Source organism: Lepisma saccharinum, chromosome 17 (assembly GCF_977018435.1).
Source record: "Lepisma saccharinum chromosome 17, izLepSacc3.1, whole genome shotgun sequence".
Lineage (NCBI taxonomy): Eukaryota > Metazoa > Arthropoda > Insecta > Zygentoma > Lepismatidae > Lepisma > Lepisma saccharinum.
Genome location: NC_139245.1, coordinates 5,189,516 through 5,213,963, shown reverse-complemented (window position 1 = coordinate 5,213,963; position 24,448 = coordinate 5,189,516). Strand labels below are relative to the sequence as shown.

General features: G+C 38.4%; 1 protein-coding gene across 3 annotated transcripts in view; it reads left to right on the top strand.

Moving 5' to 3' along the window:
* The window catches only part of LOC146001484 (hemocyte protein-glutamine gamma-glutamyltransferase-like), a 50,220-nt gene that overhangs the window by 6,536 nt on the left and 19,236 nt on the right, over positions 1-24,448 (top strand). For all 3 annotated transcript variants that reach the window (XM_083138853.1, XM_083138855.1, XM_083138854.1), the window contains exons 2-7: positions 10,013-10,184; positions 11,859-12,071; positions 14,116-14,246; positions 15,083-15,218; positions 17,251-17,477; positions 20,918-21,095. In XM_083138853.1, the coding sequence (XP_082994979.1) occupies positions 10,025-10,184; positions 11,859-12,071; positions 14,116-14,246; positions 15,083-15,218; positions 17,251-17,477; positions 20,918-21,095 (1,045 nt within the window). In that variant the 5' untranslated portion in view covers positions 10,013-10,024. The remainder of the gene's footprint in view (positions 1-10,012; positions 10,185-11,858; positions 12,072-14,115; positions 14,247-15,082; positions 15,219-17,250; positions 17,478-20,917; positions 21,096-24,448) is intronic.

The following is a 24,448-nucleotide window of genomic DNA, read 5'->3' as shown; positions in this document are numbered from 1 at the left end:
GGGTTCGCAACCGAGTGGAGGCACATAGTGCTTCGGAGCTCACTTTAAACTATAGATACAGTTCCGATAGCCTTTGTGTGCATAAAATAGGCTAGACTTGAAAACAATACTGAACTATGCAGTTGATGAATTGGGGGACAAGAGAACATTTTTTTCTCAGAATTGTACTAATGAATTTGAATATTCTTTGAGAACATTTAGATCAAGATACGTAAAAAACTTTGAGGAAATTATTTTCAGTGCGAAAATATTAAAAAGTAATAATTACTTTTATGCTGTTACAGTCGGCCGAGTGGTTAGCACAGGGGTCCAGGGTTCGATTCCTGGCTCGGACATGGGTGGTCTTTAGTGTCCATGCATCAATTGCATCATATCGCTCATCTTCATCTTCGCGATTAGTCAAAAGTGGGAGCAAGGCGAAGTTAAGCCAAAACAATCAGTCAACATTCCGCATTTAACTGTGAAAGTTTCGATTTGCTTTATTTTACTTCGCTTTTGTGCCACTTTTGGCTAATTGCGAAGATGAGGATGAGTGATATGAGCAAATTGATGAATGGAGACTCATAAACATTCAAGCCCCGACCGGGATTCGAACTCTGGGATCCCTGGCGTCGTAGCGCGATGTGCTAACCACTCCGCCACGGGGGCCAGCTAACGTGAAAGTAACTCTTAATTTAGATACTAAGTATACTTACTCTATGCCTGGAATCTTTGTAGAAAGGGAACGAAAAAGTCTGTGCGCAAGTTGTGACTCGAGAGAGCTCGACCAATAAACGCGAGAGAAGGGAAATGAGTGCATGGAGGGGAAAATACGGCTGTAGCTACAAGCTGTTAGCAGCACTGTGTACTGTTTTGCTCCGCCCACTCGCTTTCTCCCCTTCCATACCGCTATGCGCTGCATTGCTCCACATATTCCCGGGACATCGTATAGTTACTGAAAAGTAAATGAAATATTATTAGTTACTTATCTAAGAAAGTATCTAATTAGAAGTAACTCGTTAGTTCAAGACACTGGTTAATGTCGATGACCTGTTTGAGAATAGATGACCTAAATCTGTCTTTTCTCAGCAAAGATTCTAGGAATCACGTGATCTTAAACAACGTGGCAACTATCGGAAGTTGTAATCGTCGGTTGGACATGAGCGTGAGGAGTGTTTCCCAAGGATAGCAAGTTTCCTTTTAATGCATCCTCGTCTGATGCATGGGAGTTCTCTTACTACAGCCAACCACGTGGGCAGTCACCGTGAAGGTCGACTCCCAGAGTGGCGCGAACCTCTCATGGTTCCAGATCCAAGTAATGTATTGGAAGATGTCATCCTCTCAGCAGTGGGCGGTAGTTTCCATTTCGTTACTTAAAACCATCTCTCCAAGCACCCAAATGGGCATGGGTGTGTGCAAAAGTAGGAATTCGCCAAGCTGATTGCTGGATGCTTTGACCACCAGGGTAGAATTTGCATATCACCTGTAATTACCTTGAGATGACATCTTCTCACTGAGGAAGTGCTTTATGCTGTCCACGATGCTATCGAAGGTGAGCAAGTGGAGTCAAACAATGCGAATGAACGAACGAGACAGACAAACTCAGCATTAACTTCATAAGTCTGCATAAGACAAAAGACGATATGTTAAGGTCGAATCAGACGGAACTGGATTTCCAGAAGGAATGCCCTAGTTGGCGCTGGACTGTCTACCTGGGTGGAAATGATGGCTGCTAGACTGGTTTTGACAACTAGGCCATGTTCTAATTGAAACAGGCTTTCTCGGCTGGGTTCTGTGGAACAGCCAATCAGAGCGAAGTGTGGCCATGTGAAGATAATCTGTGAGTTTGCCAAAGAAACGTTTTTTGTCTGTGGTTTCCGAGTGTTGGTTGTTTTTGTTCGCTTCTCGATAAAAGAAAAAGTATCAGTTGTTGTGCATTCGTGTTCAGTTCTTATGCAAAGCAATGAGCCGATAATATGATTAGCTGATAATGATTATCCTTATTATTACAAGCGTATTAAATGTTTGACATGCGAGTATTTAGTTGAACAATATTTTTTTTATGAATGAATCTTGCGAATCTCATGTATGAATATGCATACCCGAGTTCATTAAAGAGCTTGTTCAGTACGCATTGCTTACCATATTCTCTTTCGAGCCAATTCTAGTGCGTACTTTTTTCTTTTTTTAAATTTTTAATAATACCAGTAATTCTCCTACAACGTCCTTCAAATCGCTCGTCCATCTTTTTAGATTGTTTGCCCTGCGCAATGTCTTATGGGAACATAAGTATACCGACAAATACAGCAACGAGTATTGTGTGAGGTGAAACCTATAGGAGATAGCACAACGTAAAGATTTTATGTCTGTGTCCTTGAGGTACAATTGCAGATGGTCGCCTACAACTCCTGCAGGAAAGAAAAAAAATACACCCGTGACTTCGCATAATGTTCATCAGTCCTTTAATTCTTCTCCACTCCTATAATGACTGTCATCAATCATTTTACACGAACTGTTCAAAATTAAATTGAAAGCTGATGCAAAGGGAAGACAAAGGCAGACTTGCTCTTTATGTGTGTGCGCGTTCATGCATGCTTTCAAACGCACAAGTCTACACATGAAACAGGAAGGTATACTTGTATATCAATGCTAAGAGCTATGCAATTAACGTTCTGGGTTCCATTCCCGGTACAGGACATGGATTAGGTTTCTTCCTCTATTACATCTACTCACTAATCAATCCTTTAATCGCAATTGGCAGAAAAGTCATGTTAAGATTTGTGATTTTTGTTATCTAGCGTCGCTTTTCTGCCGATTTTGGCCAATCGCGACGATGAGTATGAGTAATACCATGAAATTGATGAAGGGACACTAACAAAGAACACCCATGCCCAGGCCGGGGTTCGAACCCGGCACCCCTGGTGTCGTAATGCCCTGTGCTAACCACTCAGTCACGAAGGAAAAGAAAAGCGATGTTAAATAAAAATGTAACCAATACATTTCTTCAATTAAAACGAGTAATGATTTCAGGAGTTGACACTGTTTTCCCATACAGTGCAGATAGGGGAAGTCGGGGTAATATGAGCAGTTGGGGAATATGAGCAGGTTGAAGCATTATCGTGCACACCGCCAAGAGAAGAATCGCGTTTCTGAGACAGCACTTCGTTTAAGCCTCTACAAGTGCCCCACTAAATGTCGTGAGCCTAGCGAGAGTCTTTGTCGTGTCAGCGTCATTTTAATGAAAGTCTGTGAAAAGTTTTTGTCAAAATGTAGTCTCATAGTTATTTAGGAATATTTGTATAGGCTAAAACACGTAAGTTGTTGGTCTGACAAAAAAAAAATATTCATTTGAAAACGTAGTGATTAGGCTTTCTATTCAGAATGAAACTGTTTCGTTTCATGTAAGCATTGTGGCACAGGAGATGGAAATTCAAATCATTGCTTCTGGGGAAATATGAGCAGAGGTATTCGGTGTAATATGAGCAGAAATGGGGAAATATGAGCAACTATTTCCGACCGTACAATATTCCAAAATTAGATTAATAGATTAATTATTCTGGTCTTTAGAACATTTAAATTAAATAAATGAGTAATTTAACAATATTATACACAAATAAGTAAATAAACAAATAACAATGAAATGCATTAATGAATGATTTATTCATTCTTTAACTGATGACGATTATATTTGTCCTGTTTGCGGAGGAAACAATGACTTCAATGGAGAGAAATGGTTAAGGTGTGAGAATAGCAGCGAGTGGTTACATGAGGACGGTGTAAACATTGAGGAAGATGGAGTCACCTTTGTATGCGAAAACTGCAAATGATTTTTTGGGTGGTGATGATGGAGACATTTCTTTTGTGGTGAATTGTGCTTGTGTAGAGCATAAATGGTAATACCTATGCTCATGGTCTACTATGATCATATTACCCCGTGTCTGGGGTAATATGAGCAACTTGACATTATTTTGTAAAATATTGTTTTTACAAGAAACTATCTGGGGTGTAAGGGGTGCTCCTTCCACGTTGTGCACCCAATAGTCAACCTCACTTCCACGTAGTGCACCCTGGACTGCAAACTAACGAGGCTCTGGCGACTGTCCCCACGGCCAGTATAATTTTGTTTGTGTTGTCCTGTGATTTGTCCTTATTTGTGCCGAGTGCTCCTTTAGAGCCTCAGCTTTTAACGAAAGTCAGAATATTTTAATATTTTATGATTTTAGTTATGCAATGTTAAAGTTGTTATGTGTAACGATAAGGGGCTGGACCCCGTATAATGTGACGGGTGCAAAATAGCCTTAGTGCTGACGCACCCAAAATTTTAAATTCAAAGAAAGTATCTGTTTCTTCTTTTATATTTTTTGGGTTAAAGTAGAAAACAAGCTGAGAAATCAAACGAAGAAGCGTTTAAAACTGTAACAAGTACGGATTTTTAGTTTTTTAATGAAAAACCTTAACTATGCTCATATTACCCCGACTTCCCCTAATAACAAAACAAAACAGCTGCTCTTACCCCCGTGAGCTATGTGGAGAAAATTGTAATTCAGTGTGTTGCTTTAAGTCCACTTTATGCATAGCAAGGTTAATCTGGACGGGACCTACAGTTTAAAGTGGGATCTGAACCATTGTGGGCCCCCAGCGGTTGTAATTTGAATGGTGGAATTGTAACCGATATTTTATTGCAAATAATATCATTTTCTGTAATTTACAGCAAATAACTACCATGCCCACCAAAATAACGAAAGAACCTTTTCACCAGGCGTTAAAATCACGTTAACTGTCGTAACTAGAGATGTACGAGACGGCGAAAAGTCGGAATCCGTTCATCAACAAAGTGACAGATATTTATGGAAGGGAATCAAGTGGAATCATATTTCTATTTAAATTGCCAAGTCAAATTTGAACTTGTCAACATCGGCAAGTCGATTTCAATTTTATGATTTTTTAAATACGTAAATATAATAACAATAATAAGAGTAAAATTTAAGGTTCTATGACTGAAGGGCAAGATATGGAATTTTGCTCTGCCCTCCCCTGAGAATAAATCGTGCGGGAGGTCTTGCATAGCGTTTATGGTAATGAATATTGAAGTCCTTCAAATAACAAATCAATAACGAAACATGTCGTTGGTTAAAGACACTTAATAGTTGGTTTCAGGTCGGTGACAGAAATTACTATTAGACCCTGAAATATGCTACTGAGACTCTCATATAGTTTTCTACCTATAATAAACAGTACTATAAATGGATAGTAACGGTAAGTTTGTAATATAGCTCACATGTGTGTCTACCAGTAATCGAAGCACCTTTATTACATGGTCATTGTCGTTGCTATTAACTGTTATGAGGATACATAAGGTATTTAAGACTACTTTATTGATATTTGATAATTTCTTACGGCATATTTTCACATGAAAAATAATCAAGTCAGATGCATAGCGAGCTATGCTTTTAATTATACACCGTCGATTTGAAAATTCCTACATTATATTGAAATTGCCTTAATTATTCTTGAGAACTGTTTCTTTAGTGTTGTGCTTTAATATAAAGTGTACTTCTGAAATTATGTGTCGAGTGCAAATATTTATTCCTTTCATTTTTCTATATTAGTGGTAATAGTGTTGACAAATAATTTATTTTTGATCTTAAATATAATTAATGTAATATCCTGACATCTTTTGTCAATTAAAGTTGTAACACAAAGTCTTTCAGGACAAGTCAAATTAGCTATTCTGGTACAATTTGCTTATATTTAATCACTGCGCAACTTCTTATGGTAAGTGATTATGAGGGGAATGCATGAGCTTGATACAATTAATTGTTTTATTTTTTTCTCTCGGAATACATGAGAAAACTGGTTTTCATTACTGGTGTACAGAGGAAGCTTGTGGCCTAGTTTGCTTTAAAAGAGGAACGTGAGATGCGTGGAAATATGGTATAATATAGCCTTGGATATTAAAAACGGAGCCACAATCACATGTTTACAGTCATATTTTCTTACCTCGCCAATGCTATATTTTCCATCTTGTCCATATTTAATTTATCTTTTCTGAAGTTTTAATTGCGTTGTTTTCATTCATTATAAACTACCTACATAACAATTACAGATACGAAACTTATCTTCCTTTTAACTACTAAAGCATTCTGCTAAACTAATGGTTTACTAGTAGCATTGATTATATAGTTCTGGTCAATAGTTGTTATATACGTTCAACTTCTAGTGAATTTCACAAAGATGGTTAAAAAATCCATTTTGTATTGTTCAAGGAGTCCAAAAATATTGTCACGACCACAAGGAATATGCCCCTTTCTCCTATGGGTCCTGAGTGTACAACCTGCTGCACTCCAAGGTTGAAACACTAGGTTAACCTTGCAACTCTTGTGCAGCGACGCGCTGAGGAAGCTTCATCTTTTCAACATAGAAACAAGGATGTTTAAAACCCAAGGAAGGTATCCATTTTAATGAATATTCAACGACATTTTTCAGAAGTCAAAGGGAAGGCGGCCCATCCTTAACTGCAAGACAATTAATGGGACCTTTGTACTTGTCCTTTCACGGTCACCAACTTTAGAAAATATTGCAGAAGCTCCACTGTCTTTGCCAGTAGACGTTCATATAAATAATGTATCCCTGACCTTCAGAACCCTGGAGTTGAGATTAAATCGGTTGCAGTATTGGACAATGGCCAAATGTTAATATTCGTGTATATTCATAAATCACGATAATTAATTTTTGAACATCTTTCCTCACGCTGTACTATCAGCACGCTACACTGAATTAAGAAAACGAAATATTTAGATGGCTCGACCATTATCATGAATGCAAGAAGATATTCTGTGCCAAGATTGGACAAGGTCAACTGTTACATGTATGATCATGGATGCTATGTCGTTGAAAAATTACTATCATACCTCCTCTCTGAAGGGAATTTAACCAGAAACAGGTCAAAACTGTCCCCTCTTTACAGAGAATATATTGTGGGATGCATTGGTTAGAAAGGGTATATGGAGCAATCCATGTTTGGTAGCGACGAATCTGCAAGCTGGAAACAAACAAATAGTCCCCGACCCACATGATTGTGGACTTGACGTAAATTAAATTCCCGACCGTACTACAGAATATTAAGTATTTTAAAATTTATTTCTAATAATGGACAAACATTATGTTTTTTGGACAACACTTTGATCAAGAGTTGTAAAAAAAATGCTCAATAACATGGTGTAATATTACTCTTTATCAGATGCTTGGTGCACTACTGGTAGTTTCTGATGTAAGCGGTGACGAGAATGGTGATTCAGGTGTTATGTGGTAGAAACTACTCTTGTCACATTTTTATTGATGAAGAAATGACTGGAAAGGCATCAGAACTTTTGCGCTGGAACTGCAATAGAAAGCAATGTTTTTTTTTCATGCCGATAAAGTGCAAAGTAATATACGCTGTGCAGTTATAGGTTTATTGGCTGGAAGTTTACAAGGGTACAATGGACACATGCTGTTCTTTTCTTAACAACCTTCTGAGAAGCTGCTGGAATGCAAATCGAGCTGTAAAACTTGTGCCTCTAAGCGAACCATTTGCGCGGGAAATTCCTAATCTGCAATAGTGTCAAGGGCGCTCGTTACTCATTGCTGTGCGAGTTTTGACTTGCAATAAATGATGCTGCACGAGCATTTCTCTCTTCCCTTTATTTTTTTGTAGAACCCAAGGACAATTGCCGGCTGCCATACACTATTTTTAGCTCGAAAAACCTATATTTTATGCAGAACGCATCAATGAATACTTGTTTGTGTGCTCTTACATCTCCAGGACCCGAGATCTTTCTTTGACGGTACCCTAGCGTTGTTGTTAACAAGTCGTGCCGGTTGTTACGAAGCTGTGTAGTCATTGTTGAGTATCCACCGATTTTTATTCCATAGGAGACAAAACAGTCTTAACTTGATTTATTTCACCGTGAGCGTCATTATGTTCTAACCCAACCCTACTGTAAGAACTTGTTTCTAGATCATGAACTAGCGATTAGGGCTTCTTAATGAACTTTAGTAATCCCGCATGCCTATTTTTATTACTCTAACTGAAGAATTTGTAATGAAGGCAGCGCCACAGCATTCCAATTTCAGTTCATCAAGACTTGATTTTCTAAAAATGGTTAATCAGTAATGAAAAATACAATTTATCTTTCCAATAGTCCATATATTGTTACATAACAATGGTGATTGTTACATCAATGGATATGGGAGATAATGTATACTCTTGTCTACAACCAGTGGCGACGATTACGGGGGTGGGGGGCGTGAGGAAGCAGTTGCCCCCCACTTTTTTGCCAGTTTTGCCCCAGCTAAACCGTATGCTAAACCTCATCTATAATGGGAAATAAACTGTTCTTGCTACTGTCTACAACATATATATTTATACATACACAATTAGCACATATGTATTTTTCTTATTTTATGTCGCTTTTCCTTCTCTTTTGGTTAACCGTGAGGATTAATAAATGTAGGTTATGTTGTTGAAAGCACAATCACAAAGGAACATCCTTACTGAGGCCCGGTCTTGAATTCGAGACCTTTGGTGGTGAAATCATGAGTATAGCACTTAACGTACTCCACCACTGTACGTGACCACCTCCCCCCCCCCTCCGTCACAAACGAATACGCGACAAAACGTACCTAACACCTGGTAGGCGACAAAACATACCACTTGATGGGACGGCATCAAAAGTCGTGTCGTTTGTTATTACAGTTCCACACTGTTATTCGAATTTCCGCGTTTTGCAATCAACTATTCAGAAGTTAATGTCGATACTCGACCGAAAGTCCTATATCTTGTACGACAAAGGCATTTCTTAAAATGGAAGAAGAACCCATTGATTTCTGTCGAAGGAAACACTTGGCGAATCGCAGATATGGCTGCCAATTTGGGAGCATGGACCTATAACCTATCCTAACCTAACTCAAGGTCAAATTAGCTGTGTGCTGATTCGGGTGGCAGATAGCGCATCGTGTTGCAATGTCAGACATGTCAAGGGCAAGTTCAAGCGTTTTCCTTGAAGTGGTACGTTTTGTCGTGGAGTAAATATTTTGAAGTTATTAGTGGATCCTTCACAGGTAGCTGTTTATCTGAGTGATACGTTTTGACGGGACACCATCACACAAACACGTGTAAATGATTTTACATTTAGCATCGCTTTTTCCTGCCATTTTTGGCTAATACTGTAGCGACGATCGGAATGAGTGATATGATGAAACTGATTACAGCTCACTAATAACACTGGTGCTGGTCTGGATTCGAATCCGGGATCCCTATTGTCGTAGTGCGGTGTGACACTCACACAAACACACACATATAATACGATAGCCTATTTGTGCGCAAAGTGGACAAAACAGGTATATTGTTGACTTGGCTACATGCCAAGATATATACCTTTAGGAAACAGGGACGCAAGCAAAGTATTGAATTCAGTAAAGTAGTATGTATCAACGCCCCAGATTAGCGCTAATGTCCAAGTAATTAACGATATGTTGTTTTCTGGGTTCTCTCTAATATATGGCCTTAGAATTTACAGAAATCATTGGCATATACTCAGTGTTGGCATACCTTAAAACATATTACAAGTTCTATTTTGCATTATGGTTTTCTAAAAAAATATGAATTTGCGTGTAATTTCAAATATGCACATTTCTAGAAATTTACCGAGTTTTCCTGTTATTTTGTAATTTATTATTATTACGTCACTTTCCTGCCTTCTTACGTTAATAACATTGAGAATAAGTACATGGCGATTGAATGAGATTCTAGGGATGAGAAGAGGTTCAGATCCCTGACACTATACATCCTGGTTGGCATTATCATAGTTTTAGTCTTTTCAAGCGATTCCAACGGTTGCACGGAATCTCACGTGTTACTAAGTAATTTTTAGAACATATTATTACATATATAAAAAAAAGTTTCAGAACCGCCATTACAATAGAAATGAGTATGGAAATGTCCTTGAGCTTTTTAGATATCTTGTGAAGTGTTTTTCTGCATTTCTTTCAGTGTTGAAGCAAGATGTCGTCATCGTTAGGACTGTCGTCCGGTTTCGGCGGCCGTGCCATTAGAAGCACGGGAGAGTACTTCAACTATGTAAGGAATATGATGACACGGTTCGTGGAGGACTACACCAGACGAAGGGAACGCGAGAATGAAATAAATAGTGCCAGATCTGGAGGTAGGTTCAAAACAAATAGTTCTTTCAGTAGTAGTTTGATTCAGTGTAATAACACGATGTGTAATTTTTCAAGTACATAAATTGTAGGCCTAAAATGACAAAGTAGATAATGATAAAATGACTTTCTAAGTCATTTTACCTTATGAAATTACTATGTGAAGACTTCTTTTATTCTAGCTTTTACATATGTTACAATTTAAATGTTTTGTCGTTTTCTAAGCACATTCTGTATGTCTCCAGTTCCCACACAACTGACATTGGACTCATTGGCTTCGTAGCAATATAGATGCATGCAAAGTCAGTGGCACAATCGGCTTCCAAACAGACATATTCGAGCTTCGTTGTCGTGGGTCAAAACGGCCATTTTCCACTGTAGAAAAGGTATGACAAAAACCAGAAAAAGACACTGGAGTATATGCAGTAAATAGTGAAAAATAATAATGCTTAAAGCTTTCCTGACGGTGAATACTGAAGAGGTTTTCTCGGGCAATCAGCCAGGTGATTTCCGGATAGGCTTTCGAGAGCAAACACCACTCTCATCTTCAGGGATTGAATTCAAGGATTGATTGACTTCAATCCCTGAAGATGAGAGTGACATTAGCTCTCGGAAGCCTATCCGGAAATCACCTGGCTGATTGCCCGAGAAAACCTCTTCAGTGAAAAATAAGTTTATATTTACCAACAAAATAATACTTTCTTTTGCATATAGAAATGGTTCACACTTGAAATAACAGAACAAAGCTTTGAACGCAAAACGGCCAGAGCGAAGGTTACAGATGTCGTCCAAGCAGCTGGGAACCATCGAATAAATTGAGTAGACATGCCCTGTGCAAACGCCTCTCGTTGCATACCAAGAATCAAATTACAAGTTCTACTGGTGATAAAAACGTAACAAGGTCCCGAAATGGTCTCTCCTTTCTCCAGTGACCTTCAACAATTTTGTCATTAAGAGCAAAACAAGTAGCCTATGCAAGAAATAAAGCTTTAAACTCTTGACTTTTTTCTTTCAATTGGTGTATTATATTGTCCAATTAATCTGTTTATTACAACAATGACTATAGCTATACGTAGAAGAATGCATTGCTTTTTCAAGGGTAGAAGAATTTGAAGGAAACTATTTTATTGTTTGCTACGATCAGGAAACTATAGTACAAACTGGTGTCACAACGAGATTAATGCAGACTATTTCTGTAAGGACTAGATGAGTTTAGAACAGAATTGATCTCACCACTAGAAGATCTTTGAAGATACTATCGATATGACAATTGAAGAGTTTGTTAGTGTCACGAGTAGAAGATAATATTAAGATATTATAATTAATTCAATATATTAAGATAGTGTTATTAGTTTTCGAAACATCGTGAAGGCGATCGATTTATTTTAGTTATCAAGTAGGAGGTGGCTCTTTTATTTTATTTGGGATTCATATTCAAGATGCAGTTCCTTGTACATACCCTGGAAATTGCTGCTATAGATTCCTGGGCGAAAAGAACATTCTCTTGTTCCGCAATCGCAATTTTCCAAAGTCACGCTAGCCATCCAGGAATTCTGTAAACTTTGGCATCTGCTCTAAGCTTTGGTGATCACCACACACTCCATAGAAATGCATCCTTTTGCAAATAGCAAATAAAGTGTCTAAGTTTTGTGAAACACACTGTATTTTATTTCTCGCAGTGCCCCAACCACAGGTAGAACCCCTGAAGGTGGAACTGACTGAGTTCTACGCCAAGGACAATGCAAAGGATCACCACACAGACCAGTTTGAGCTCGTGAGGGATAATCCCGCCACACCTATCCTCAGAAGGGGGCAACCTTTTTTCTTCGCCGTGAGATTTGACAGGGTGTACAACCCCAAGAGAGATGTCATCAAACTTGTGTTGGATTTCGGTGAGTCCTTCAATACTTTCTCCTCACATGTTCTCTTCATGTCAGAAACATTCACGAATTGTTTGCTATTAGGAACTACACAAAGTGAATTCCCCCTTCCCGCTTGTCTCGTCAGTCTAAATGAATTTTTGAAGTAGTTATGTAAATGCACAAGTTGGCATAGGTGCCAACTTTAGAGAAGGGGTGGGGGAGCAGATATTATATATTTTTGTATAAAAAATATTGTTTATGTCAATCTTGCCCCAAAATGTATTTGAAGTTGGCACTACTGCTACTTGTAATTTCAACATTAACTTTTTACTGATATGAAAGGAAAAGAGGGAAACAGAATGATAAAGATTGCTAATGCAAAATGAGATTGGAGTAAGAACTTGCATTTGGATGAAATAAGTAATGTTCATTATTAATTTAATTATAACTGCAGATAGATTATGTGCATTTGATATGTAAAAAAAAATGAAAAGTGTAGATTTCGGAGCTATTAAAAATTGCAAATGGGTGAAAATAATTTTACTTTTTCTGGTTGAAAACATCATTGAGTGCAATTACATGTATAACATAGTAAGATCAGGGGTTGTACTGCAAATAGTTGTAGTACTTTCATTCTGAAATATGGGGAAATGATTTACATTTTAATATTGTTACTGTCGGAGCTTGTACAGCATTGTACTGAATTTAATTTTAATTACACCATAAACCATGTATTAAAGTTATATTTGATATCATTTTTCTACTTTTCGTTAGTTTAATTGTGTTTAGTTTAGTTAAATTGCATTAATGAAGGTGAGTGAAGAATTAGTAACCACAGAGCCCTTGTATTAGATTCAAACCTAGAATCTCCAGATACTATGCGGATAATGTATGATAGTTGTATCATACTTGTAATGCATGAAATTCTATTAGTATTTTCATCACAGTTTCTGGATTGAATAAATTGAGAAAATTCGTACAAATTCAAGTATTTGGACTTAAGCTCTGACTAGAATTAGAAATTGAATACTCACTGCGCCAATAAAAACAAGGAAAGATTCCAAATATACAACAGAGCTCACAAATTCAAAGAAGGTATCTCCAGTTGTTAGTTTTTATGGTGTAATACTCGTACATGCATGCAAGAGAATTACATTCGACGGTCTGCCAATAGATGTCATACCTTACAGCGCACCAGAGTTTAACTTCGAAACAATTTACACAAAGTTTCCGGTTACTGAAATAAAAAATAAATAAATAAAGACCAAGGAAAATTATGAATATTTCCCTGCGTAGATGTTTCTTAGCCAGAAAAAATCAGGTGCAAAGTGAGGTCATTTTATTTCCACATTTAAAGTGCTTCCAAAGCTGTAGCAAAGAAATATTTATTTTTATAGTTCTTGCTTACCTTCGTCTATTTGGCAACTGTTTGGTCTAAACCAAAGTCACAATAAGATTTAATTTTTGGATGCTTTGGACTTTTATGAAGTCATCAAAATGGCGAATTATCAATTATAAAATTTGTGATAATTTTCTTCATTAATATCTGATGAAAACTATTCTTAGTTCAAATCAAGGGCGCTCTCAGGGAGGGGCCAGGGTTGCGCTTGTCCCCCCCTTGAGATTTCTGGAAAGAGTTAATAAAATTCGAGTGGTGAAATTGTAATCATATTTTGTAACAAAAATATTGTTTTCTGTGACTTACAGGAAGTAAGTTAAAGCAACTATTATTATTATTTGAAGTAGGGTTACATTTAAGATTACAGTCTGTTTTACACTTATTATCTAGTTATTAAAAACAGCATTTTGTCCTACATGAATTAATATGTTAAATGTCCAGTTATTCAAATTCTATATAAATACACACAATATGGAAATTACAAATGTATGTAATTTTAAGAAAACATAAGTAGTAATAGCTAGTGGTGGAGGAAATAATAATAATAATAAGCACGATATTAATAATATCAGTTTCTATAACTGCCCCTCCCCCCGAAGAAAAACCTACGAGCGATCTTGGTTCAAATACTATAATAATTTTACTCACAAGATCAGTACCTGTATTTTCTCATAGGTCCTAAACCATCTGCTCCAAAAGGAACTAAGGTAGTTCTCACTGTTGGAAACCAGAGAGACTTCAGCCCTGAAAATTCCCAGTGGGAAGTCCGTGTTCATCACAAAGAAGGGAATACTGTCACTTTGCAGGTAGGAAGAGCAACATTCATTTTGAATTATTTACATTATCTTGTGCTCCTAGTGAGAAAGTAAACAATCAGAAGTTAACTGTTATGAGTGTAAGCAGTTGTGCCAGAATATGTCTGATTTGGCAAGGTACAGAGTTTCATGACAGCGAGTCCAGCAGCTGCCTAAGCACGAGAGATTTCTGCGCATGCGCGCCTGTGTTCGGACACGGTTCCTGACTGGTAGATACCATATCGTCAAATTAATTTATAAGTTTATCGGGGGGATAATATGTAACTGGCTGTAAAACTTCAAAGAATGTGGCAATGTTTCTCTATTCAATCAGTCACACGAACAACGAAAAGTCAAATGCCACAAACAGCAAAGCAATAAGTCATTTTGCTTTCTCTTACACGTTTTTCATCAAATACTAAGTTCCACGGTACAGAAAACTCTTTCATCTGTTCATAAAACGTGTCACTACTGCTTTTTTGGTCACAATACCTATGTTTTTGGTACATTCGGTACCTATTAATTTGAAGCCAAAAGCAATTTTTCTCCAGCTTAATGTCCCTGTAGGAAAAACTGTTGGTTATAACATTGTTCCTGTGACCGATTTAATTGGACATTATCTATTGTCTAATGCTTCTGCTCAGTGGCGGCTATTGTGTGGGGGGGAGTAAGGGGTAAATGCCCCCTACTTTTTGCAACTTTTGCCCCCGCACCATGCTAAAACTTATCTACCAAGGGAAAGTAAACTGTTCTTGCCCCTAGTTTTGCTACCTATCCGGGTGACTTAACCAACTACGTCACGGCTGAAACTTCTCAAATGTGTATTAACTACAGCTGTTTTCTTTCAGATTCAAATTCCAGTAACCGCCCAGGTGGGCATCTGGAGATGCAGCATCCAAACAAGTGTCAGCGTAGAAAGGAGCGTCATTGAGAGTTATAAGTGCAAGGACGATATCTATGTCCTTTTCAACCCTTGGTGCAAAGGTAGGCAGGAGAAGTAGTTACTAAACTAGGCAAACAAGATATAGTCAAATGCTGTCCTTGTTGTATTGTTAAAGTAGGAAGAAATAAGAATGAGATGAGGACGAGTGAGTTTTGGCACATTCTCATCTTGTCTGATGAACCAGAAAGCCTGTCTTTCTCGTATTGTTTTAAGCATTATGTAACCTGAAGTGCCATAAACTGAAAAAGAAATATTTGGGTCTAAAAGGGATGAGGAGACAGGTGAGTGGAGAAGGTTACATAATTTAGAAGTACATAATTTGTATTCATGTCCAGATATTATTAGAATGATTAAATCAAGTTAGGTGGGCAGGCCATGTGGCACGAATAGGAGAGGAAAGAGGAGTTTACAGGATTCTTGTTGGGAAACCTGATGCTAAGAGACCTGTAGGAAGGCCAAGACGAAGGTGGTGGGATAATGTCGAGATGGACCTAAAGGAAATCTGTAAGGATGGAAAAGATTGGATTGATCTTGCCCAGGATAGGGACAGATGGAAGGCTTCTGTTGCTCCAGTCATAAACCTTCGGGTTTAAGAAGGCTAGATAGTTAGTTAGAACTACCATTTTGACAAGTTTCGAAGGATCCCAGTACCACCCTGGGATGCCTTTTGCAGGTTAATGAGGCTCTGGCGACTGCACCCACATCCAGTATAATGCTGTTTTGTTTTGTATCGTACATATTTGTTTCAATTAATCTCCATCGTCGCTATAAGCAAAAAAGTGGCAGAAAAGCGACATAAGATAAAATACATCAACAGTCTCGATATCATATCTTCAATGTAATATCATTGCCAGTACCAATTCAGCTAATGTTCGCGATCTCGATTTTAATGTTAATTTTTCCTTACAAATGCAATCATTGGATGTAACTAAGTATGAAACATTTCTGACTGGCTGCATGCTGGTCGCCATGTACGTTTTCAAATAGGTTGAAAACTCATTATCTTATGTCGCAAAAACGTTTTCCTCAAGTATCGATGCTTTGGTAATATTAACACAGTTTGTGGCTTTTTTTAGTCTATACTATTGTGCTCAGATAGGATAATCGGGGCTGGACCTACAGTTTAAATAAGGAACCGAGCCATTGTGTGACACGTCCTTTCCCATTGCACTAATATTTATTGTTCTTAATTATCTTTCCTCTTTTACAAATGTTTATTGTTCTTAAATCTTAATTTCTGTAATTTACCTATCACTGATAATGTCAGGATAGTGACTAACCTGTATATACTTATCTTGTTAAGAGCTGTTGCCGTGAAAATTACGATTGTGTTTTGTCTTGACTTTGAAATTCGGGCTCGGTTTTTGAATAAAGTGATCAAGTTGAATTATAAGAAGTTTAATTTCTTTGAGTGAGTATATGTTAGGCATATAGGTATTTAGTTTGCAAAGAAGTAAAATCGACTTTCTTTTTCTTAGTGCAAACTTAACTTTGATTTTTATTTGACGAACTAACAGAGAGATATTACCCCATACCCTGAAAAGCATCACGCGAATGCTTTCGAGTCTTTTATGTGAACTTATTATTGGCTCTTTTAGTTAAATCATGTTTTTTGACTAAAGAACATGATTTAACTCAAAGAAGTTCACATGAAAGACTCGAAACCAAGCCCAAACTTCCCAAGTCAAGACAAAACACACTCGTAATTCCCATGGCAACAGCTCTTAATAAGATAAGTATGTACAGGTTAGTCACTATCCTGACATTATCAGTGAAGAGAATTACAGAAATTAAGATTTAAGAACAATAAACATTTGTACAATAGAAAAGATAATTAAGAACAATAAATATTAGTGCAATGGGAAAGGACGTGTCATGTGTAATGTGCCTCTACCGGGAATCGATGTCAGTCCCTCTTGATTACCACTACGTCATTCAAATGTAAAGGCAAGTTATACCACGAACGTTTTCTGCATCACCTAATTCACATATAAATTAATATTAATTCGTATCTCAGAAAAGCCCTTTCTCTGCATGTCAAACATATTACCCACATGTTCCTTTTTCTTCCAGACGACACCGTGTACATGAAGAACGATGCCCACAGGCAGGAGTATGTTGCGAACGAGACTGGCAAGGTGTGGGTGGGTTCCTACAGGCAGGCGAGGGGACGCCGATGGATCTTCGGCCAGTATGAAGACACCGTCCTTCCGGCCACGATGTACTTGCTGGAGTTATCCAAGCTGCAGCACACTGACAGGGGAAACCCCATACAAGTCGTCAGAGCCATTTCAGCTGTGGTACGGTGTGAATATGTAAAATTCTAATATTCAGAATCCTAGTATTTGAGTGTTCACAATCAGAGTATTTGGTTTCTAATTCCCAGGAGCGTATATTCTAGGCTAGCTACGCTATCTGCGAAGCCTGAAGTATAGAGAATAAAATACAGGAGAAAAATCGATCAGAAATTATAAATAATATTATTCATATCAGTGAGATGGTGATGCTGATTCTGGAGTTGGCAACCTGATTTTTTACGAGTTGGCAACCTGATTTTTTACGAGTTGGCAACCTGATTTCTTACGAGTTGGCAACCTGATTTCTTACGAGTTGGCAGCCTGATTTCTTACGAGTTGGCAACCTTGCTGCCGCTTGCATGGCAAAGTGACTTCTTGAAGATGCCGAAAACGATTAAATGGGTGTGTCTAACCACTTACACATGGAGTTTACACGAGCCTACTATTCTCCCTTCCTCCATAGATCAGGACCACGTGACATAGTGAGAGAGCCCAGTTCTTGGACTCAGCATACGCCACTGCTAATTCCGGTATTTGATTATTGCAAAATTTATATTTCGTTTATTCAGAATTTTTATATTTGATTCTTTAGAATTCCAAGGGTTGATTGTTCATAATTCCAGTATTTGGTTATCCTAACACCGCTATTTGATTCTTCACAATTCATAGATTTCTTTATCAGAATATAATTACGTAGTTAAATTGTGCAGAATCCATATATCTGATGTTTCAGAATACGAATAGATGACTGTTCAGATTCTCAATGTTTGTCTGTTCAGAATCTGTTTCATGAAAATGCTGTCTCAGTCTGTATCCATAGCAAATCCACTGTCTTCATCAACTATTTCCTGTCGTTATAATAACTTTGTCTATCCGTTTTAGCTCATTCCCTATTGTCACGTAGGGCCTCCCCGATGCCGCAGTGGTATTGGTTGTCCAGCGAAAAGAATAGACTGTTGGGTATATGAGAACAGCGTTGCCGCTTGCCGCAGGGGCGAGTAACGGGCCTGCTGGCAGTGAAAGTACAAGACCAAACAAACGTGCGTGGCGCTTGAATCGCGGGTACGTACAAATTGAAGAAATAAGTTCACGGTGAGCTATTATTAAAAACAAGAAACAAATTCACAAAATTACATAAACTGAAAGAATAATTCTTAATGAACTTACTTTTCTCTCACATCATTAAATCATCACCAGAATAATTTTCTTCTGTCAGATCATCACTCTCGCTGGAATCTTCACCCAAGTGGATTATTATCTGATCAACGTCATCCTGCAATTCATCTGCATTCCACATTTCCTTCTCTATGTCCATGACATGTTTTACGTAATTTTGCCAGTTTTCAACTGTTACTGTCTTAAATGATTCAGTGATTAAATTTTCAATGTCTTTAGTTGTGAATGTAGTGTTGTTACACCGCACATAATGCTTAACCTGTGACCACACAAGTTCAATCGGGTTCAGTTCGCAATGATATGGGAGCAAACGAAGCACCGTATGCCCCATCTGTTTTGCCATCTCATCGATCTTATACTTATCGTACTTCATTTTATGAATATTTGTAAGTTCCAGAAGATCTCTCCGTAACATGTCGTCATCATAACGAATGCCATGAGATTTCAACCATTCTCTTAAATCATTCTTCTTCCACGAGGTTGTCGGCATTGGCTCTTGATTGCGGCTATGGTAAGAGGCATTGTCAACAACAATAACAGATCCCGGAGGGAGATTGGCGAGCAACTGTTCCCGAAAATACATCTCATACGTTTCTCCATCCATTTCATCATGGGCATCTGCTGTATTCTTTTTGCACTGAAACACAAGTTGGGCGTTTTGCAGAAAACCGTGTTCGTTATCCGCATGCACTAAAGCGTATCGCGCTCCGCGAGATGTTGGATTTTTTAAACCAGTGGAAAGACCTGCCAGAAACGCTTGTTTTGCAGTTGTAATTGTCTTGTCTTTCCATTCATAATTGACTGAGGTTCCGGTGTTTACCCAGGATTCATCAGTGTAAACAATATTTTTATTTTCACGCCTAAACTTCCTAATCTCTCTTAAATATTTATGGCGAAGAGAAATTAAATCTTCTCTTTCCATTAACATGGATTTGTTGCCCCTTTTCTCAAACGAAAGCCAAGTTCTTTGAGAAAGACATGAAACGTTGATCTTTTAAAATTCGGTAATGTGGAGTCAGAATTAACAGCAACAAGAACAGAATTAAGTGTTGGGGGTTTGTTTTTTTAAAAAATAATTCGTGAACTTTACGTCGCACAGCACTTCTGACAAAATCATTATATTTTACATTTCTACTTGTAATTGGCGATCTTTTCCTGGGTCGTTTCTTACCTGGTGTTTCAAGAGGACCTTGAAAAACCTCGCCCCGAATTTTATACACAGTAGCCCGAGAAACTCCAGTTGCTTTCGCCGTCTCGCTGGCTAACCAACTTACACTGCGATCCGGATTTTTCTGTTTTAAATAAACAAAAATATTCATTACTATTTGCCTTTCTTTACTTTTGAGAACCTCACCACGCCTTCTCTTCTTTACACTACTTTCGCTCATATTTCAGTATTAAAACCAACGGTTTTTTACAGCACAACACAACACAACGCACAGATCCGCCACAGTCATTCCTCGTCGAAACCAACGGTCAGTCACCCTCTCCTTCCGTGAAATTTTGTCTACCGCAGTACTGGCTGAGGGGGTGGGGTGGAAAGCAGTCGACAACGCTGGGCTGGCCGTTCCCCTCCGTTCACGTGCCCCTGCACAAACAAAATTAAAAACACGCCGTGCTGGAAGGAACTTTTGCTGGTCTGAAAGCTTAACCAGTTCCAGAATAACGTTTTGCATTCGAAAGAAAAGCAAGTGTGTTCACCTTTGCGCTCAGTAGTGAAAACAATATTTAAAAAGAGGGAGGATGTAGGGAAAGTAAAAGCCCATTTGAAGCAACAGTCTATTCTTTTCGCTGGACAATCTATAGCGTCGTCGCATTGTAATCAAGGGGTCCCGGGTTCGATACCCGGTGGAGTCACATAGTAGTTCGGATCCCACTTTAAACTGTAGGTCCAATCCCAATTAGCCTTACTGTGCATAAAGTGGACTTAAAACACCAACTTAACTCAACTCCTATTGTCACGTTTCCTTGTCGCCAATACCTTTCCAAGTCCTTGATAGTCGAAAACGATGCATTTCCCATCTAGGTTTACATGCACTTTTTCTATTGTCACTTGCTGTGTATCTTCTCAACTTTTAACATCACACTCTTTGATACACCCTGTAGTTTATTTACCTTTTTAAAGTGAAGTGGTTGTGTACAGTCGTGGAAAGAAATTCTTCCCCCATAAAGACTCTATTGGGAAGTATTTTTTTCTATGACTGTACACCCCTTACGATATCTCCGGGGGAAGGTGTAACTATAGTAATCAATATTGTATGTTCTAGATCAATTCCCTTGATGACGACGGACTGTTGGAAGGCCGCTGGGACGGAGAATACAAGGAAGGCACCGCTCCTTATGCTTGGACAGGCAGCGCCGCCATCTTGGAACAGTACCTTAAGAGTGGAGGAAGACCAGTCAAGTATGGACAATGCTGGGTGTTTTCTGGAGTGACCGTCACAGGTAGGCGCCACTTCTAAATGTTGATGATGTTTCTTTGCATTACAAGGTTCCGCGGATGTGCTGTTAAGATGTGTGGACTGAGTATGCAGTTTTCCTAAAGAGCAAGTCTTGGTTGTGGTACCAACCATGCGATTTTGTTACTAGAGTTAGTTATTTTTAGGGTGTCAATAGATCTCTGAATTTTCTTCCAGTTTTGATCACATTTATACCTGAATAAGTGAAATACCACCACAAATACTTTTTCCCCCTCGAAAAGAGTATCCAATTTCAGAGAATGATGACGATAAACATATGCACGGACACACTAATAGGACTGAACAAGTTGGATCCGAACCACATCTTGATTTCAAGGCGGCGACGTTACCACAATGCCATCGGGAAGGTCCTGACCTTGTGTGGTGGAATCGGACGCAATTTCCAGATATTTTTCACTATTTCTGACATTTGTAACGCACAACACAATGACGATAAGTTAATCATTGCCAGTGTAGTGGTTCAATGATTCTGGACAATATCAGTCATCAATCAGAACTAAATAAAGAGTGCATTTTGTAGTAGGGCATTTCACGTTGTGCGAAAACACACGAACCCTCAAAACAGCAGTTAAGGGCTTCATACACTTCGGCCATTTGTGGAGGTGATGTAATCAATTTACTACTAGTAGTAATATTAATAATAAAATAAAGCTTTTGCGATATCAATTTCGTCATAAACCCCCCTGAATATAGATGCTCAGAATTTGACGGAGAGAGGTTGTGTGATAGTTATGTCACAGCAAGCATAATATTCAACTTGTATACTGGCAACACTGACTTCTTCACTGACTCACTTGAACTTGGTGACTTGCAGCTCTGTCTGAATCTTGGTTTCCCGGGTGGAGTTGTCAAGACATAATGTCAAGTTTGAGATTCACACTTTACTTTCATGAATAACGCAGGTTTTCCTCAGTGGATAAGTGGCAGCTACTGAGAGTGTTGAATGAAGCAACACTGGGTGACGTAACTGTCTACTATTCTCGTCACGGAAGCGGAGTGGATTCACAGCGAATGAAATCATAATTGGTTGCCCGATAAGGAAATTGTAGGTTTCTTCAATAAGGCAAATTTGGCTTTGGGCTACTCGTTGTCAACAGGATTAAATACAGACAGAGAGAGAGAGAGAGAGAGAGAGAGAGAGAGAGAGAGAATGGTGAGATGGAAAGAAATTAGGAAATAGAACAAGAGGAAGAATGAGTGTGAAAGAGAAAAGAAATAGACAAGACATAGGAGAGAACTAGACAGGCCGAGAAAGAAAGAGAAGTACAGACGCTGAGAGGAAGAACAGACGTAAAGAAAGAAAAAAGAACTATAGAGACAGATATCTAAAGAGAAGGAAAAAGATAGAGTAAACAAGAAGAATAATGATTGAGATAGAGGTAGACAGTGAGGGAACTAGGAGAAAGAAAGAGACAAAAGGGATAGATAGAGAGACCCACAGAGAGGGAAAGAAACAACGTAAAAAGTGAGAGATGAAGAGACAAAGAGAGAGAGAGTGAATGCAACAAAGACAAAAAGAAGAGATAGATACACAGAGAAAGAAAGGAACAAAGTAAGAAGTGAGAGATGAGAAGGGGAGAGAGAAAGGAAGCAATAAAGTCGAAAAGGAGTGATAGACAAAGAGAGAGAGAGAAAGAAACATATTAAAGAATCAGAGATAGAGAAAGGGAGAGAGGAAAAAAAGCAACAAAGACAAAAAGGAGAGATAGATAGACATAGGGAGAAAGAAAGAAACTGTAATTAATCTATAGATAGACAGGGAGAGAGAAAGAAAAGAACAAAGACAAAAGGAGAGATAGAGAGAGCGCAAGATGAGAGGGAAAGAAAAACAAAGACAAAAGGGGAGAGACCAGGGAAAGAAAGAAACATAGACAAGAATGGAACAATAGAGATACAGAAACAAGAGAGAGAGAGAGAGCTTATCAGGCAGAGTGAGAAGGTAAAAAGACAGAAACAGAGTGATGAAGAATGAGGGAGAGATAAAAACAGGCTGAAAAAAGGAGAGAAACAGACAGACAGAATGAGATAGGATATGATGGAGAAATACTGAAATGAACTTGTCTCCTGTTACACGTTCGATGGCCATGAAAATATATCTTAATCCTGAAGCAGAAGCTTGAATCCTCAAGCTTCGGATTGCAAATAGCGTGAAATTATATGGTAATTCGCTATGGCGTGGGTAGGACACATCAAGATCTCTCGGCTGCTTATTCATAGTCTGTTTATCTACCATCTCTTGTCACGATCTTGTTATGCACAACATCTCGAGATTGACTCCTTCCTGGATTCTAATTCTCCAATGTTAGTCTGTTAAATAGAACGAATCTTTTTTTCTTTTAAATCTTTTTCTTGTGCCGGTTTCTGTGATATAGGTTTTACTGAAACCCTACGAAGTAAGAAGTTTGTGTGCTTCTCTCATCAATTTTATCAGCTAGTTTATCAGCCACCACAGTGACCAAGCTTATGGACAGATTGATTCACGTTTTCCTCACCGTACGTTCCGGGTTCGAATCCTGCCAGGAGAATGGGTGTTTGTTTCTTTGTGTGTCCTGGTCATTTTAATTCACCGTAGCGATTAGCCTAGAAAAGCAACGTAATATACCATACTCGTTACGGTGCATTTACAATAGGCTACAGGATAACTCAAATGCATTGTTATCAAAGCGTTCTGACTTAGATTCTGTTGAAGAAGAAAAAATCTTTTCTGCGTTTCCAAAGGGTGGAGTGGAAGAACTGGTAACGGTTCCAAATGTTTATTGATTTTGGCAAGTTTATAGAACTATTAGGAAATATTTTAGAATGCTGGAAGGAATTGTGGAAGTACATTTGAAGGTTTCAGAAACTAATAAGCACCGTTCAATGTTTTGCTGAGTGTTATTTACCGGAGAGATTATGATTTGAAAAGTAGCTTACAGGGAGCTGCCGTTCTTGGCATACGGTCGTCTCAGACATATAGTACCGACAGATTTTCATGCGAGGCTCGAAGGGAGTTTCGTGCTTGAGAGCAGATATTAAGTGATTAGTTGGAAGCCGTAAATCTGGTCCATATAACCTAACAACGAAAGCATTTGGAGACGTAATGCATAGTCCGTACTCAAGACGACGGTAAACAAATAGTTGCTTACAAGCAAATACGCATACAGGAGTATAACGAAGGGGAAAACCATTCTGCAGAAAACAAGCTGTAAGTAATCGCTAAGCCTTCAGGTATGTGTTAACGGACATTAATAGAAATCAAACCATGTAGAATCATCACGTAAAGATTAGATCGGAACTTGGGCCTAAGAATTCTCCATAGTTCCTGGTCTTCCCTAACTA